Here is a 19,373-nt window from a genome sequence, read left to right as displayed (position 1 = left end):
CTTAAGGCTGGCCTAAGCTGGTTTAGTCCTTTTCCTATTATTTTCTCTTTCTCTCTTTCATTAATTCCGAATTTTGTATTAATTAAAATCTCTATAAAACCCAGCTGACTTGGGTATATTTTCATATTTGGGAATTTTTCCCTGGCGACCACTTTATATTATTTGATTTAAAACAAGACATTGTCTTGAAACCATATTTTCTGCGGTCACAATTTAAGCCATCCACTCTTCTATCTGCCACAATTTATGTCGTCCACTATTTTAATCATCACAGATCTTTTTTCTATTCGAGGACTGGCAAAATCTTTTTCTCAGGTTATATAAATGAATAGGAAAGAAAAAGCTAACAATGAGACAGTGTTAGGTCTCCTGTGGATAGCTGACTGGATAAAAATTGGAAAAGAGAAGAAAGAAGTGTTTTCCTCTAACCTTCATCCTATACACCCTTTGTTTCTGGTTGATGAGGATAAGGTTGCAAATGGTTCCTGAAGCAAATTGGGCATCAGTTATCTCTACCCTATAAAAGACCTCTAATAAAGAGGAAAGATAATTTTCTTTTCCCCATTAGTAATGCTTTCAAGTAGTTAATCATGCAGGCTCTTTCTAGAAATGGTATTATCTTCACTCTTGTAGAACTCTAAAGACTTTCTCATTTGTTTGAATAATTAAACTGTAATTCCATAGGGCAGAAATTCTTTTATAGCCAACTTTGTGTTCTGCAAAGAATTCAGTGCATTACTGATATCTAATAAATAATTCACAATTATAAAGGGCTATAGCTATTTTATATGTAGCTAAAAACTTGATCATGTAACAAAAACTAGCTTCACCTTCCATTACTGCTACTGCTACTACTACTAATTCCAAGTCAGAACTCAAGCCGTTTTCTAGTCAAATTCTGCTAAAATAACTCATGAGAAAAAAAAAAAGAGCTGAATCATGAAATAAAATATTTGCCCAAGTCAATAAATCAAAACAATATACATAAATAATGGATCCCATAGCATTTAGACTTTTTTAAAAAATCCTTACTTTATGTCTTAGAATTAAGTATTGGTTCCAAAGCAGAAGAGGGTTAAAGGCTAGGCAACTGAGGTTAAGTGACTTGCCCAGGGTCACATACCTAGGAAGTATCTGAGGACAGATTTGAACCCGGGTCCTTTCCTCCTGATTCCAGGCTTAGCTGGACTACCTAGTTGTCCCGGCATCTTTTAACACTAAAAAGCACAAAGACCACAAAACCTAAAGTTTATAATCTTGAAAATATAGAATATCCATTAATATCTCAAATATGAATATTCATTTATAGACTACATTCTTGAAATACACATGCCAAAAGTGCCCCAAAATAGTTGACTGGATCTATGCAATTTGGATAACAGGATTCACAACAGCCAGCACAACCTTCCATCACGCAGCAACAATGGAGCTTTCCAGCGTTAATTCATATTAATCCCCTTTAAATAGTCTAATCTTCAGGTAAATACTACTTTGTTTATGTACTATATACTTTCTTGCTGTCCTTATTTCTAGAATCTTATTCCTTGGTCAGTCTCTACTTGCTGAAATTTTATCTACTTTGTAGGCTCAACTAAAAATATCACTTTAATAACCCAATCTTATCATGTAGAAATGCCTTCCCCTATTCAGAAATTACATAAAATTTCCCCTCTACTTTTCTTATATACTTACATTTCATTTTGTATCTAAATAATTTACTTTTATTTTTAATCTGGTATAATAATGTTATGTTCATGAACCTTTGTACTTCCTTCAGCATCAAATAGTATACAGTACACAAACTGTTATTACATGCCTGAACTCAAGAGAATGGAAGCAAATTTCTACAATGTTAAGGGAAAAGAATTATAATTCAAATATGTAGAACCCAGATAAACATGCCATACCTATAAAGCTAGAGTCCAATAAATCTTACTTCCAAGTCTCTGAAGCCATTTGACTATAATTAAAGTGAGTATGTAATTAATGACTGATTTAATAGCAAAAAAAAAGGAAAACAATTTCTCAGTGAAAATTGATAGAAATAAGCTGACTACCTCACTTGGGGAATAAAAAAACATGGTTTGTTTTGGTTTTGGGGACAGGAAGAATGAGTCATTTTGTAGAATAATACAGTCATCCTGCCGTACTATGCAGACTGCAAATTTAGAATATTATTTTATAATGTTGCCAAAAGCATTGTTAATAAGAAATTTTTAATTGCATGTGGCACTATGCTAGATACCACAGGGAGAATTACATAGAACATAGTTTCTTCACATCATGAATTTATATCTAGGGAAGATATAAATATCTTGGGCATGGGCATGGGCAAAATGACTTTAATCATATTTTTAAGAGGCATCTGGTGGCATAGTTGATAGAATCAAGAAGACCCAAGTTCAAATGTGGCCACAGACTCTTACTGGCTATGTGATGCTGGGAAAGTCAATTAACCTGTTTGCTCTGGTTTCCTCAATTGTATATGAGGATAATACAAGCATCTACGTTGCAAAACTGTTGTAAGGATCATATCAGATATTGTAAAAAGCACTTAGCAGAGTGTGACATATAACAGGTGCTATATAATGGCTGATTCCCTTCCTGAACTCCTTATTTAAATCACTGACTTTTTTTTTTGCCAGACCTGTGATTTTTGACATAAGGAGTTCCCAATGAAGAATCCTTTTCATTAATGCAGATTCATATCTTTTCTAAAATTCCTGCATTTCACCAACATACATCAACATTAATGTTCTACTATCAAAGTCTGATTCTTACTTCAAGTACTGAATCTAGGTAATAAACATGTTCAGATTTCATAGTCCAACATTTTATTTAAAGTTTATTTTTCCATTTTTTGTATCTTCCTTTATTAATGAAACGCACATAGTAGGTTTTTAATTTTCCAATTAAGTTTATAATATTAAACACTATTCACAGCATAGAATAAATTAGATCAAAGTAGTTATGACACTTGTTTCTTGGATTAGGAAACTGGGCAAAAACATTAAGAAATTCACATTTCCAGTAATTTTCTGAACATAAAAACTAATTTCTTTCTGTGGTAAATTTTCAGAGGATATCAAAGAACTAGGACTCTTTTAGGTGTATTCCCAGAAAAGTTTTTATTTAACAGCTCACAAGTCATCAAAGAAAGCAGTATATAAAAATTATTTTACAGGATGTTTATAACTTAAAAAACACATTCACATCCCAAGTAAGCTTTAAACCAGTCTTGCTAGGCCAAAAATTTACTTATTTATAGAACATTTTTATCAATCTACCTCTTTTATGGTAGTAAATTGAATAAAGTCTGTATTTTTCTCACTTGCCCACCAGAAACGGCTACTTGCTAAGGGCAAATTGTCATGGTAATTATTGAGAGGTTATTACAAAAATTTGGAATGGTACATCAACTTTTACTTACCCACTAAATCCTGAGCTCTGGATTCTATTTTTCTTTCTAGATGAGGACAATACAAACATCCCAAGTGTAGAAAAATTGTTCTGCCTAGGATGAGGAACCTCTGGAGAGGAAAAAATGAAAATCACAGAATTTCAAAGTAATTTATTTCTTGCTAGCATTTTATGGATCAGTGCAGCTGTTAAAATGAACCAATCTACATTAAGAAATTGTATTATCACATGCCAAAGAGAAACCACAGCTAGACAGTTATTAACTCTTTACCCTAGTCTGAATTTGTCTAAAAGAGGTGCTAGAAGATTTCTCTTTAGGATGACCAAAGAATTGTGACAGAAAGCATATCCTCCAAATCCTCTCTCCTGTCTTTCAAAGGGTCTAAGCTGATTTTTATTCTTGTAGTCAAAAGATGAATAATCAACTATCTAATAAAAATGCATGGAAATGATTTAGAGGTAACTAATTACTACTCTTCTAGATATTTCAAAGCCCTGCAGAAACAAAAAGTAAAATTTCAGAAATACTTTCATTCCATACATAGAAACTACTATATACAAGATATTATGCTAAACACTCTATATCCTTACAATATGAAATATCTTTTTAAACAGGTCTTGATTGATAATGGCTCTAAATAAAATCTATCTTACATAAGTTTTTCTTTCACATAAACTTATCTAGTCTTTTCCAACACTTGACTTTTTGCAAGGTTTTGTGTGGTATAGGTGCAAAAGCACTGGCCACAGAGGCAAAAGATCTGGATGTAAGTCTTGGGTCACCCTAAGCAAGTCTCTAACAATTCCTTCTCAACATAGCATTTAATAGTTTACAAAGCACTTCCTATCAGAACAACCCAGGATAAAGAGTGCAAGTATTATAGTCCTCAATTTACAGATGAAGAAATTAAAGATTTGGGAATTAAGAAATTCAAGTGATGTATTCCAATGCTCTTGCTACCTACCCCACCCTAATTTATTTAAGTCTCAGCTTCCTTATCTGCAGTGAAAACAGCTGCAGTAACTCCCTCCCAGGGTTGTGAGGATCAAATTAAATAACTTAAATGACACATTTTGTAAAAGGCAAAATACTGTAAACGATTTTAAGGTTCATCAGCCCTCCCCCCTCATCCCTTTCCTCCTGCTCTTCCCCAGGAAGGAAAAAAAAATAAAAATAAAATTCATTAGTACAGAGTTTAAAGCATATAAGGGAGAAATATTTATCAACTTCAATTAGAAAACTACATTATATTCCAATCTGGAGTCTGCAAAAGCCTCTGAATTCATATGGTGGAATGAGAGGGGAGAGATGTTGCAGCTCAAAGAGTGACAGAATAGTAAGTATTACTACATAATAAATTATGCCTCAAGTAAATTATGACTCTCAGGACGACAACAAGAACTTAAAGCACAACGTATATAACCATGTTCCTAAAAAAATGTCTTTGGCCTTTCCCTCCAAAGAGAAGCACTACAGATTCCCTTGACCCTCTAGCAAAAACCTACAATTGAAAATTTCGAAGTGCTAATGTCAAGGGAATGAGTGACCTCAATAGTAGGACATAAAATGGCAAAAAAAGTCTGCCTACTCAGGACATAAAGAAAGGCCTGGGTGACGTCCAATGCACAGTACCAGAATGAAGCCCATCTAAGTGACATTTTTGTGCAAACAAATCTCAAGGTCAATAGGATGAAGGAGGGCCAGGATCAAATCAATTCCTATCAACTGGAAAAAAGGGAAAAGGAGGTGGGAGAGGGGTTGAAATTATAATTAGAGGCACAAAAATAATTCAAATCAATAAGCTGGATAAAGAATAGTCACCCAGGCCGCTACAGGAAAAGTGGCGGATGCCGTACACACCCGAGTTTTGTCCAATCAGAGAGGCACATCCAAGGATAACACAAAGACAGCCAAGGGCAAGCCAATAAGAACGATGGGAGGCCCATTAAATATACTCACATGTCACCCTATGGAAACGTCTAGGGGGCGGACTATCGGTAAGGCAGACAGAAGAGAGCCAACGAGAGCTATAAAGAAGGTGGGCACGTGGGGCTCCCAGTACCAGCCAATGGCGGCTTCGGCGAAACGGTTGGGGAGATAGGGATTCACTAAGTAAGGAGACAAAGCAACCTCGAGATTCCGCCTCCCCTAACTCCCTCCCCGTCCCAAACCTCCGGTCAATCGGGATGACTGCTAGAAAGCCGAGCGAATTCCCCACAACCCACGCTACGGAGGAAACGCCACTTAACCATTACCTGTGCTTACCTGTGCTGTCAGACTAGCAGGCCGTTGACCAGGGCTGGCCAACCTCAAGGCTGGGGGCTGCCAGCAGCCGCGGCCAAAGCCGCGGCGGTAGCCCAAACTCCTCACGCCGCCATCTTCTCTTCCTTCTCAGTTCCGCCTACCCAGAGGCCGACTGGACCCTTAAGCCCCGCCTTCGTAGCGGTCCCTGAAATCCAATTGATCATTGAACTCACCGGTCTTGCCCTACCCTCCATACTAATTGGTCAAAATCAATGTCGATCAACCGGCCCTCCCCACCGTTGTTTTATCCGATTAGCCAACACTGCAGACATCACAGGGAAAGGGGATTGATTAGTGGACTAGTTAGTTATCCCCACCTTCTTCCGCTGATTTGACGTGGTGGTTGTTCCTGGTGCAGGCAGGAGAGGGCGGCACCGAATTACTCTCTTACTTGGCATTTGGAACTGAGTTGTTACCTTTTCTACCCTGCTGGGCCCTATGATTCTATTTTACTGGTTCCAGGAAAAGTTTAGCGTGTCTGGGTGGTAGTGCTTTCCACAATTCTACCGTGCTGTTGTAAGCACAATGTAAAGCATTGTTTAGCCGTGAGTTGTTGATTTCCTTAACCTCCAAGAGAGGAGGGCGGAGGACCTTGCCGGAAGCAGGTGATCTTTAAGAAGATTAAAGATATAGCAGTCCTGCATAAGAAAAAAAATGGCATGAATTATATGGGACTCCAGGAAGAGATTAAGAGGCCCCAAAGTAGAATCCATTACCTCCTTGACTTTTTTTTTACCGGTATGAGTGGCTCTTGAACCAATCACTTAACTCCTTTAGACCTCAATTTCCTCAGATGTAAACTAAAAAGAGATGGACTAAATGGCTTGTTGATCCTATGATTCCAGTCCTTTAGGACTCTCTTCTCTTAGAGCCACTTTATAATTATTTCTCATATTGCTTTTAGCTAGTATTGTGGGGAGCTTGAGGTTAAACCCCAAGGTCAGGAAGGGTACCTTTTGCAAAGATGCAAGACTTCGAAACTTAGCTTAAAAATAAGAAAGAAGAGAAATTTTTTAAATTTAGAAGGTAATGTTAAATCTGGCCAGGAATACTTCCTCCTAGTTGGAACAGCACAGATGGAAAGCTGTTCCCAGATGACATCAATTCTGGGGTCTTTATACTCTTTACAATGATGAAGATGTGTCTCTAGAGTGGTATGCACTGGGCAAGGGGGAGGTTTACCTGAAGACATAGGGGGTGACCCTCATAGGTTAGAGGACAAATGGATGTCTAAGATACAACTTGATATCAAGGAGGTGTATCTCTCTGTCCACTTCATCTAAAGGATGATCCAAGGAGGATAATTCTCTTGGGGTCTTATAGGTGTTATAAAATGTTTGGGATTAGGAGTCACTAGGATAGAAGGGGGCAAAGGAATTTCCCTGCTTATAGTTTGCCTGAAACACTTCTATAGTTTTGGGGGTACAATGCCCATGCCAGTATCTTGCAGCATGTGGGTTAAATTTTCCAATTTTTCCAAATAAGAATACAAGCAGAGGGCAGCTAGGTGGCACAGTGGATTGAGAGCCAGACACAGAGACTGGGAGGTCCTGGATTTAAGTCTGGCATCAGATACTTCCTAGGTGTGTGACCCTGGTCAGGTCACTTAACCCCACTACCACTCTGCCTTGGAACCAATACACAGTATTGATTTTAAGAAGGAAGAGAAGGGTTTAAAAAAAAAACACAAGTAGAAAATTCCATTGGATAATGCTTCATTTGCTGCCAACTGTCTCATTTTTTTTATTGCTATTTCTCATTTTTGTATCACCTTCACTTTAAAATACACTGCTTTCCTCCCATTCTCAGAGAACGTTCTCTCCAGAGTAGTAATTCTTCTTAATTACCAAAGCCATTTGGCTCTTTTCAGTCTTCATCCTTCTTGACTATTTCACAGTGTCCACCTGAAATCTAATAGAATCCCAACCTCTCCCAAGTTTTAGGATTAGTTTGTAAACTGAAGACTCCAAGTTTGACCCTGTTTTTGTGAGAGTTCACCCCAAGGGAGGTCTTAAAATAAATGATAATACTGGTTTAGGTGGAGATGGCAGGCTAAGCAAATGCTAAAATATCCTTTTATCTCAGAGTGATCTTCTCTCATTGTATCAGAGATCCTTTCTCAAAAAGACCCACACCAGTGCAGGGACCACCCTTTTAGTTCCATTGTAAGTAGTCCATTCCCTTATACCCTAGGGCAAACCTATGACACGCGTATGTCAGCATTAACACTCATAGCCATTTTTGATGACACGAGACCGCATGCAGCCACATACAGAGATGTATGGGGGCGCATGCTGAGAAGGAAAGTGACACGCCACCTGAGTTATGCTCAGTTTTTTGGCGAATTTTGACACACAAGCTCAAAAGGTTGGCTAACACTGCCCTAGGCTCTGGCTACCGGTTTCTTTCTCAAGCCTGTCAGTGCAGTTTGAGCACTCCCACTGTGATAAGGAAATCACCTTAAAAGACTGATATAGATTTATTTAAGGTCACCAAGGAATTCAGTATGTAATTCCTAAATAAAACACTCAAGTCAGCTGCCAATTTTTATGGTGTTTTAATTACAAACAGGAGGAAGAAAATATTAGAGGGAGAGAAAGAGAGAGGGAAAGGAGAGAGAAGGAAATAGGGCTTAAATACCCACTCTGCTTAGGCAGGGCCAAAGGTCCAAGGCCCTGGATAGCCGAGGCAAAGAAAGAGATCAGTCCCTATCACTCACGTGACCAAAATGGAGAAACAGTCTGTGGGCTCCTCCAACTCCAAGCACCTCTCTCCCTTCGCACAGGAAGTCCTGAGAACTCCTGAGCTGTCCTCTACCTCACTTCCTGTGTCTCACCTGTGCCAATGGTGGCTCTATCTTAACCCAGGACCGCCCAGAGGTCTGTCCCCTTTGCACATGTCTGTTGAAGGCCATATTCTCAAATAATTAAATCTTGAGTTTTTGCTGCAGCCCTTCCTAATCTTGTTACCCTGAGTAGGGTGGAGATTGTAGTTTCCAAGACCTGATTCTGTTATTCCAAGTATCTCTATTGTTATTGATAAGGAAATAGCTAAATCCCATCTTCTAAAGAATGGTCTGAATAGGGTTGAGTAGTTTTGAAATTCACACCACCATGGTAGTGTCAATCAATCGTATTTCCCAATCTCTAGGTTCCCCAAATGGTATATAAGTTCCCTAATTTCTTTTGTCCTTTGGAGCTATGATCTAGGGTGGTGTCTCTCACAGGAGTCAGTGGCCAGAACAACCAGAGTCTTGAGGTTCTGTGTGGGTTTGTAGCATGCAGCTCTGTGGTGGAGGCCTTGAGGAAAGCACTGAACCCCTTTCCTTAATGAACGAATGGTTTTTCTGACTACTTACTAGTTGTTTTTTTCCAGTATAACAACAGCAATTTGACATTTTGACTACCTGCTTCTGTATAAATTCTTCTTTCTGGGTTTTTATTGCTGCTTTAATTTGCTGGTCATCATCCTACTGTCTGATTTATCCTTTAGAGTTTCTTTTGTTAGATTTTTCACCCATATCATTTTCTCTTAACTGCATATGTGTGCTCTAAGGCACTGTTCCAGGCACTCCTCTTTCCGTGATTTCTCAGCTCCCTTGTGTATAAATCTTTTCTGTGCTGAAGACATCTGTAACCATATATCTCTTGAGCCCAGTCCAGTATCACCTATTGTGGACCCATTGAACAATTTGAGCTGGGTGTTCCATAAACATCTCAAACTCAACACATCTAAAATAGCACTCTATCTTTATCTCCCAAACCCATCGATCTTCTGAACTTCTCTATTTCTGTGGAGGGCACCATTATCTTTCTAGTTATCCAGGTTTATAAATTTTGTGTCATCTGTGACTTCTAACTCACCATACACATCTAATCAGTTCTCAGTTCTTACATTTCTACCTTTACAACTTGTCTCCTAATGTCCACTTTTCTCTACTCACAGAGGCGCTAACAAGTTCCAGTACTCAACAGCTCTAATCTAGACTATTATAATAACCTTTAAATTGGTCTCTTTGGCTCATCTTTCCCTGCTGCCATCCAACCTACAGGCAGCTATTGAAATGATTTTTCTAAAGTGATCCTGTCTTGTTGATGGAGTTGTGAACTGATCCAACCATTCTGGAGGGCAATTTGGAATTTTGCCCAAAGGGCTACAAAACAATGCATACCCATTGACCCAGTAATACCATTACTAGGTCTGTATCCCAAAGAGATCAACAAAAAGGAAAAAGGACTTATTGTACAAAAATATTTATAGCTTCTTTTTTTGTGGTGGCAAAGAATTGGAAACTAAAGGGATGCCCAACGGTTGGGGAATGGCTGAACAAATTGTGGCATATGAGGGTGATGGAATACTATTGTGCTATAAAGAAAGATGATTTCAGAAAGAGCTGGAAAGACCTCCACGAACTGATACAGAGTGAAATAAGCAGAACCAGGAGAACACTATATACAGTAACAGCAATACTGTGAGAGTTGGCTACTCTCAGCAATACAAAGACCCAGGACAATTCTAAGGGACTTACTTATGACAAAGAATGCTATCCACCTCCAGATAAAGGATTGTTAGAGTCAGAATGCAGATCAAAGTATAGGATTGTTCACTTTAGTTTATTTGAGTTTTTATTTTGGAGTTTTGGCTTTATGTGGTATTCTTTTACAAGAATGAACAATATGGAAATGTTTTGTTTCATAATACATGTATAACCCAGATTAAATTGCTTACCAGGTCAGGGAAGAGATAGAAAGGGGAGGGAGGGAGACAAATTTGATGATATAACTTCAGAAAATTTATGTAGAAAAATTTTATTACATGTAATTGGTAAAATAAAAATATCTTTTAAAAAAGTGATTTTGTCACTTCTCTATTCAGTTATCTCCAGTGATTCCCTATTGACTCTAAGCTCAAATATAAGCTCTGCTGTTTGGCATATACAACCCTTCAAAACTGACCTTTCTAAATTTATTATACATTGCCTCACTTCAGCTATGTGACCTCTGGCAAGTCACTTACCTCTTTTTGCCTTGGTTTCCTTAACTATAAAATAAAATAATAGAAACACCTACTTTCCAGGGTTGTTGCAAGGATCAAATTAAATACTTATTTGTAAATTGCATAGCACACTGCCTGGTACATAGTAGGCGCTATATAAATGATGGGCATTATATGGTCTCTGTATCCAAATTGACCTCATTATTCCTGATACTTGACCCACAATCTCTTTGCTTTTACACTGGACTTCAGAAACTCTGAAAGAGAGAGCTGGTGACTTTGTGCAACTCTACCTCACTTAAATCCAATTCATGCACAAGACAAAAGATATCAAAATAATGCCATTTCGATAACAAACCAATTAATTTTGTAGCATGAGAATATAGGACAGCTCTGGAAGCGACTGATCTTGTAAAAAATATTACATTTTAGTTAGTAAAAATCTACCTTTTCTCCCACCCCACCCCCAATCCCAACCTTCCATTTAAAAAAGCAAGAAAAGCAAAAACAAGTATATATAATCAAGCAAAATGAATTCTTGCATTGGCCGGGGGGGGGGGGGGGGGGGGGGGGGGAGGGGGGGGGTGAAGAATCTACATTCTGAGTCCATTGAAATAGACTGGTAGCAGGTTTCATCTTGAGATCTTTTAATTCATGCCAACAATCCTGTTGATTCTAGCAAAATTCTCACAGCCATCTCTCTCTTCTGAGCTCTAGTCCTGTATCTCCAAATACTTAGTGGACATTTCAAATTGGATGCCAGCATTTCAAATTCCACATGCCCCAAACAGAATTAATTGTCTCCTACTCCTCCCCAAATTCTCTTTTCTTAGCTTCCCCATTTCTGCTAGTAGCCCAGGAGTCAAAGTCTAAGTTGAAGTCACCATCCACAAATGCAGGATTTCATGGCTTTTATGGTGGTTTCTTGTCCCTGCCAATCACAGCTTCTAAATAGTCTAGCATTGTCCAGGGAAAAGTGTTTGTGGGAACCAGTTTGTACCTTCTGGAGAGGTGAAAACTCATTGAAAGGGTTCACAGTTAAAAGGATTCAAAAGTTTCTGGCTGTTTGAGTAGAAAAAAGGGTGGAGCTCTCCAAGTATCTTACTGGCTTTTCACCAAGCACTAAGTAGGGTGTTAATTCACTAAGTGGTTTGTGAGCTCCTCCACCCAGTTAAAGCTTGTGTTGATTCAATCAAAAGGCAAACAAAAAAGAGTTAATCCTGTTTTCACAATCTAGCAAGGTACTTAAATTACTGTTACTTAAATTATTGTTAACCAAAGTTTTAACTCCAACAGAGCAAAGAGAATAAAGGATTCCCTTTTCACAAGTGTAAACTCAGAATAGACAAAAAAGACCAGTAATTTCCTTTCACACTGTGTAAAAACAGTGTTTTTTTAGATGCCTGCTCATCTGTCTTTTTCACTGATATTATTTGTGATTATATAGTCAGAATTTCCTCTTTAACATCTCCTGTCTTTTTTTTTTAATCTTTATCTTCTAAGTATTGGTTTCAAGGCAAATTGTGGTAAAAGTTAGGCAATGGAGTTTAAGTGACTTGCCCAGAGACACAGAGTGAGGAAGTTTCTGAGGCTAGATTTGAACCTAGTTCCTCTGGACTCTAGGCCTGGCTCTCTAGCATCTCCTATCCTTTTAAAAAAATCATCTTCCTTTTTGTAATTTCTAGTTACACCAATCTTTTCTCTAAATGTTTTGAAATTGCTTTGTGAATAATCTAATTTTTTTTAACACAACTTCCCTCAGAGCCAAAGTCTCCTAAAATGAGATAGTGATTATTTGGTATATCTAAGAAGACACCAGTAGTACCTTCTGTGTTCATGGATACAGGAAGTATTCTTTATTAGTAACCACCATTTATCCTCTTTTGCTTGTTCTGTAGTTGCTTTGGAAATGAGGAGTGGATAGGAAGGAGGACAAAAAGTATCTTTGAATATAGACTCCAACACTGAATATATCTGCATTTTGCCACTAAGCCAAAAATTTTGGGCAACCTCCTTGCTGAAAATTTATGGAAGGAAATGGACAAGAACTGTTCAGGATGTGCAGGCATGGACAGATTGCAATCTGTATTGTTGACGAGAACATCCCCATAAAGGAGCCCATAGATCCGTTAGAATGTGAGGGTGTTTTCCTAAGAAGGATAGTTTTATTCAGGAAGTGATATTGCCATTCAGTACTCAGTTTTGAGAAACTATTTCACAAGATGGTAAAAGTCTCTTTGATACCACTTCTTCCTCTACCCTAAAAACTACTATTTCACATCACAAATATGAGCAAAACTTACGTTTTTCTTTCACTGAAGCTGAAAAAACATAGCTTTTGTCTCAAAGAAAATAAACATTCAAAAGATTCATGTGTATATTCTATTCATAGCATACGAAGTAGAATTCAGACACCATTGTGTCTGACATAGTGTCAGACACTAATGCCATATGGCTTTAGAAATGCTCACAGGTACAGAAGCAAAATTAGCTATCCCTAAGTTACATGTAAACAACTTCTTGTTCCTGCTTGCCCTTCGTTTAGGAAGAGGACCAATGACATCCTGGGGTCATGTCTTGACTTGGAGGTGAATTCGATTTAAGTGAGGCAGAGTTGCACCAAGACATCAGCTTCACTCTCTCTTTTGGAGTCATCCAAGTCTAGAGGCAAGACAGAATTCAGCATGACTGGCAATGGCCTGGGATACAGTGGATGACCATGGAGTCTGACCAAGCTCTAAGGGCTCCATAGAACTGCTTCAGCCACCTTCATGGCTTTTGGAACAAATTGTTCTCATCTGCCTTTTCTGCCATGGGAAGTCTTCACATGCTTGGGATGGACATCCCTCTAATTCACCAAGTTTGAGATGTATGAGATCTTCTGGGCAGAATAGCCTCTCTGGACCCTTTTCTGGGCTGCTCATCCACCTTTGGTGTCTGTCCATCACCTAACTTTCACCTGTGGCTCTAAGAAGCTATAGCAAGCGTCTAACTTATTAGCTGGCAGGGCAGCGTTTCTGGGATTCGACAGTTGGGAAAGCATAGTCTGTACATATTCAGGGAACAGTCACACTCTGGGTGTGAACTAAGTCAGCTGAAGAGTGGGCAGCTTGTAGGCAGAGATACTTTTCTCTTGCCATACCAAGAACCATTTCATGAGGCTTTTGTTGCTAAGCTTGGGAGGATCATCCTTGTTTTGAAATGATCTCACAATGGATTTTTCTAATTAACTTGGGGGAAAAAATCACCTTACAGCTGTCATGTAGGGCTTGGAACATCAGTTTCTTGAAGTCCAAATACAATGGACTTCCACATTTTAGTTAGCTGGAATTATTAGGATGACAACTGTTCCTCATAAAAGGATTTTCAAGATAAGTGAGTTTTGCCCCCTTAAGAATGCTTTTTTGGGTGGCTCAGTGTATTAAGAGCCAGGCCTAGAGATGGGAAGTCTTTAGAACATGTCCTAGCAGTGTGATCCCAGGCAAGTCACTTAAGCCCCTTTGCCTAGCTGTTATTGCTCTTCTGCCTTAGAACCAATACAGAGTATTGATTCTGAGCCAGAAGGTAAGGGCTTAAAAAAAAAAAAAGCTTTTTTCCTATTTTAAATTTTTTGGACAGAATGTTTCCTAGGAAGTGTCACTGTCTTTCTGTCTCTCTTTTTTAACCCTTTCTTTGAATTGTCACTAAATATCAGTTCCAAAGAAGAGCAGCAAGACCTAGGTAATGGGGGTTAAGTGACTTGTCCAGGATCACACAGCTAGGAGTATCACATTTGAACCCAGGACTTTCTGTCTCTAGGCCTGGCTCTCTATCCTTTGAGCCACCTAGTTGCCCCATTTCTTTGATTTCTTAAACAGAATATCTGGAATGTAATTATTGATTCATGGTTATCAATATGATCAGAATAGTTATATATTATGTCACACTATAGCTGCAGAGGACCTCATAACTTTTTATAGAATTTTTTTGGGGTGGGGGGTCTTTTCCTTTTCAGCTTACTTTTTTTAAATCTGCAGTTTCATAAATTCCCTGTACCAATGCAGGTTACCACATTATCTACAACTTTTATCTTTAGAACTTTGCCAAGACATTGAATTTAAAAGACTTGCCTGGGGCTACATAACTTGTATGTATTGATGGCAGGATTTGAACCCAGTTTTCCTTGCTTCCAGGTCAGCTATCTGCTGTCTCAGCATTCATTCTCACAGCACTCCCACTGTTTTGTTTTTCTGTTCTTGGTATGATGTAGGTTAGGAAAGAGATGATCAAACTAATTGTAAGTAGGTACTCTCTGGGGGTAGGAAAAAATTTTTTTTTGTTTCTTTCTCCTGCAGAACCTCCTAGAAGACTTGTATGAACTGAGGAAGTGACCTGAACAGAATCAGAACAACTTACACATAACATTGTGAAACAAGGTAGCTGTGAGAGAGAAATGACCAATCAGAACTCCAGATGTTTAATGAGGAATCCTGCCTCTGAGGAGAGAGGTGATGGATTAGAGGTGTAGAATGAGATCTGTATTTTCAGAAACGGCCAAGGTATAGACTCATTTGCATGATTTTACTTATTACAAGGAGGGCTTTTGTTGTTGTGGGAGAGAATTGTGGTAAGAGTGGTAATGATAATCCCCCAAAGGATGAAAAGATCAACAAGGAAACATAAAAAATACACAGAAGAGGGCAAAATAAAATTTGAGAGATAACAATTAGGGCAGTAATAGAACTGCCATGTTGAATTATATACACATATTGTACACGTTTAAAGCTTTATGTAATAGAATCATGGTCTCATATAAAATCCTTATTTTATATTCTCTCTGCCCATGTTTATTAATGATTGTGTCAAGTTCATAATAATAATCTGAAAAAGGGAGAAAAAAAGCTATAGCTTTCCAGTGAGTTGTCCAATACCCATGTATACATGTAAACGGGAGGCAGAATCTGCTCCTCTAGTCGTGTCTGCAGCCTTGGGTGTGCATAAGTGATAAACTATGTACGATATACTTTTGGTGGGAGAGATGAGGGAAGAAGGTAGAGTGTGTTTTGATGGGGGAAAGGAGGAGCAGAGCTGTGCTTTGAAATAAATTTTAAAGCAAAGGGTTTTTGTTTGTTTTAACCACAAGTATTTATTGATGGATCGAAGAATACAATTTTAATGGAACAGTAAGGCACAACCGTGGATTAAAACAGTTTGCTATACAGCCAAAAGGGGAAAATGCATTTTTTTCCTTAAGAACCTTAAATATGCAAGTAGTGAAACCACTAATGTACCTCTCTAACAGATCACATCAGACAATTCTTCCCTTTTTGACAATTCCTATATTACATCATCTGAGCAATAAGCTAGGTTCATTCCCTCCTGAGAAAGTCACTGGCAATTTGCATCTCCAACATCCCCCCTCCCCTTGACCACCTCCTTACCCCATCCCACTTTTTTAGCTGGCATTCTGATTGAGGACAGGTCAGCAAAGTACCTTCCCAAAGAATCCCACGCACACCTTGATCAGTTTTCTGATGCAAATAAGCAAGCAAGCAAGGAGTAGGAAAAAGCCAGTCCAGGGCAGATGCAGAAATGAATCAACTCATACAACGATTAGCATGGCACAGCCTGATTCATGGAACCTATCTCAATTAAGCTGACTTTGGCAGGGAAGTCCCTCTGGCTTTTTTGAAGGGCCTACAAACCCACCTATGGATGTGCGATCTCAGTGCCAGACCCCCCCACTTCCACCCTGAAGAATGAGCAGCAGTGTGTAGGAGGAGCTAGGAAGCTAGTTAACCAGGAGGCTAACTTTGCAATACATTCATCTCTTTGGACCTGTAACATGAGCTGGCTATGAATTCCAGCATAATCATTTGCAAGTGTCAATTTTAAAGAGAATTTGTGTGCAAAACTTCAAGATACTGAGGACAATCTTAAACTCTCTTAGTATGGGACAAGTTAGGCACTTCCTTAACACTAGTTTGTCTACTTGGACACTCAGAGTACGGATACTTCAGTGTGGTAATCTAGAAATAGAACCATGCTGCCCGTAGGTGTCAATACCGAGGACCTTGGAGGACACTGAGCCTGCCTCCCTTTCCAAGGAGTCTTGAGAAATCTCATACATATTGCCACAGGCACCATCCCAGTAATACCTGCTCAGAAATCACGCGTGCTTCCAGGTGGATGGCTAGTTTCTGAAGGGTAAATACTGTACTACCAAGAGTAATCGTGCAGGTCAGAGACCAGAGGTGGGGTGACCTAAGGAAGCACATCCAGAGGGCTGGACTGTCCACCTCTCCCTCTGGCCGCTCCATTTCAGGAAGGATGTCTCCATCCTGTAGGCCTTCAACTACAACACAGAATGGAAGGAGCCCAAGGATAGTCATATTCTTCAAGGAAGAGTATGAACCCAAAAGTTCCCAGGAGGGCAATATCTTAGAGTCCCAGTTAAAGAGTGGAAGGTGGGTAAGAACCATCCAGCCATCTCACCAACCTTATAAGCCCTGACATCAGAGATGTGCGAGTGTAACAGGGGAAGGAAGAACAAGGGAGGGGGAGGCTCAATAAAAGCAACGTTGAGACTGAAGGATTGGCTGTGCAGTTATGTTCGTGCGGGAGGAGACATTAAAGAAAGCTGAGGCGGCGTGCTAAACCTGACTAGAACATGTATGGCTCCAGTCTCCAGAGATCAAGGGAAGGGGCTTTGCTGGCTCTTTAGGGATGGGGGTGGGGTGGGTGGGGTACATTCCCTCTCTCCCTTTCTCAGACGGATGGATTTGTAGCTGACAGCAGCACAAAAGGGAAAAAGGCAATATCGATAAATGGAGAACCGTGGAGGGGGAAACTGAAGAGAGCAGGAGGCCCAGGTGTACCATTCATTCCTTAGTGCCCTGCTTCTAACACCAAGGCTGGCAGGTGTGTGCTGGCACAAACAGGGCAGGATTTGTCATGCAACAGCAGCAGCGCTTGGGGAGAGAAGGGGCTCTGAAGGGACAGGGAGAAAAACTCAAGTTCTGCTTCTTAAATATAGGACAGTCAGGAATAATTTGGTCCCAGTCTATTAGTGTAGAAACCGGATGCTCATTTTCTGCTCTACGTCCACCTTCTCCAAAACCTGGAAAAAAATCCAAAAGAACAATGAGACAATATTTTTCTTGGAAGTTTCACCCCCCCCCCCCCCCCACCTCAGCCACACATCAGTTACGCACTGGGACAAGAAGCCACATCGCAGAGGAGAAAAGAGGAGAGGAACCCTGAATCCAACACTGTAGAAAGTTGGGTTCACAGGCTCTGTCCCAAGCAAATATCTGAGTATATGTGTTTTCTCCCTTCCAGAGATTCAAATTTAATTTCTAGGATAAAATAAATTATTTCCTGACCTTGACAAACTCTGTAAAAGATATGGCACTGTCCCCATCCTGGTCAGCCTCTTGGATTGTCCTATCTGCAATGCTGCCCAGCTGCTCATCAGAAATATTCACTCCAACCATCATGCGTAGTACCTATCAACACAAAAAGCCCAGGAATTACATGTTACTTTAGAGGGAAATCTTTTACAAGCATGAAAATGGTAAGCCAAGGGAATCTGAAATTTTGCCTTAGTCTAATATAATCAACTAGGCTAATTAGCCCTCATTGGCAGGTTGGTTATAAAGGAACCTGCAAGTTTACAGGAGAAAAGCGAGGTCACAAAAGGTTGAAAAGGATTTGCCTTAGGTTCTAAGTGGCAGAGCTAGGGCTAGAATTTAGGTCTCTAAATACCAGTCCACCATGATACCTTGCCTTGTGTCCTATTTTTTAGTTTCTTATAGTCATACTCTCAAAAATCCAATTTTATTCTTTTTCTAATTAAAATTTATTTTCTCTCCTCATATACAATAGAAAAGAAAAAGAAAACTCTCATAATGTGGATAATCAAGCAAAGAAAATCCCCTCATTGTTTCTGCAAGATTCTATTCTGGAAGTCTTTTTGTGCAGTTCTGTACTGGCTGGAGTTTATAATTGAATTACCTTCTGTCTTGGAATCAATACAAGTGTCGGTTCCAAGACAGAAATGTGGCAAGGGCTTGGCATTGGGGGTTAATGTCTTGTGCAAGGTCACACAGCTGGAAAGAGGCTAAATTTGAACCCAGATCCTCCTGTCTCCAGGACTGGCTCTGTGCTCACTGAAACACCTAACTTGCTCCTTTTTAGTGTGTTACATGACATACATCTCAAAAGCAGAGGAACATTTCCATTACTGAGGTTCCCTGCAGGCCGAACTCTACACCAACCATTCAGTAGCACTGTGACTTCAATCAATAAGGATTTATTCATTATCTACTATATATCAAGTACTCAAAGATATATGATCCCTGCCTTCAAGAAACTTATACTCGAGGAAGCAGGAGAACATTGTACGCAGTTAACAGCAGTATCATGGAATGATCAACAGTGGCTACTAGTAGCAATGCAATGATCCAGGACAATTCTGAGGGACTTATGACAAAGAATATTATTTACCTCCAGAGAGAGGGCTATCAGAATAGGAATGCAGGTCAAAGCACACAATTTTTCACTCAAGTTTATTTGTGTTTTTGTTTTGGGGTTTTGGTTTATATGATTATTCTCTTACAAAAATGACCAATATGGAAATATGTTTTGCATGATAATACATGTATAACCCAGA

The 19,373-nt window shown here is 39.3% G+C and overlaps 2 protein-coding genes across 3 annotated transcripts in view; both read right to left on the bottom strand.

Annotated features, from left to right (window-relative positions):
- Positions 1–5,839, bottom strand: part of NUSAP1 (nucleolar and spindle associated protein 1) — a 74,376-nt gene extending 68,537 nt beyond the window's left edge. For both annotated transcript variants that reach the window (XM_007480075.3, XM_007480076.3), the window contains exons 1-2: positions 5,687–5,839; positions 3,431–3,530 (exon numbers count right to left, since the gene is read on the bottom strand). The gene's annotated coding sequence lies outside the window, so the exon portion shown is untranslated. The remainder of the gene's footprint in view (positions 1–3,430; positions 3,531–5,686) is intronic.
- A 9,980-nt stretch (positions 5,840–15,819) lies between these two features.
- Positions 15,820–19,373, bottom strand: part of CHP1 (calcineurin like EF-hand protein 1) — a 49,192-nt gene continuing 45,638 nt past the window's right edge. Inside the window, exons 6-7 of the mRNA XM_001370957.5 lie at positions 18,085–18,207; positions 15,820–17,819 (exon numbers count right to left, since the gene is read on the bottom strand). Of these exons, the coding sequence (XP_001370994.1) occupies positions 17,766–17,819; positions 18,085–18,207 (177 nt within the window). The 3' untranslated portion in view covers positions 15,820–17,765. The remainder of the gene's footprint in view (positions 17,820–18,084; positions 18,208–19,373) is intronic.

Source organism: Monodelphis domestica, chromosome 1, assembly GCF_027887165.1.
Source record: "Monodelphis domestica isolate mMonDom1 chromosome 1, mMonDom1.pri, whole genome shotgun sequence".
Lineage (NCBI taxonomy): Eukaryota > Metazoa > Chordata > Mammalia > Didelphimorphia > Didelphidae > Monodelphis > Monodelphis domestica.
Note: the sequence above shows the minus strand (reverse complement) of the source record. Positions and strands in the feature narration are given on the sequence as shown.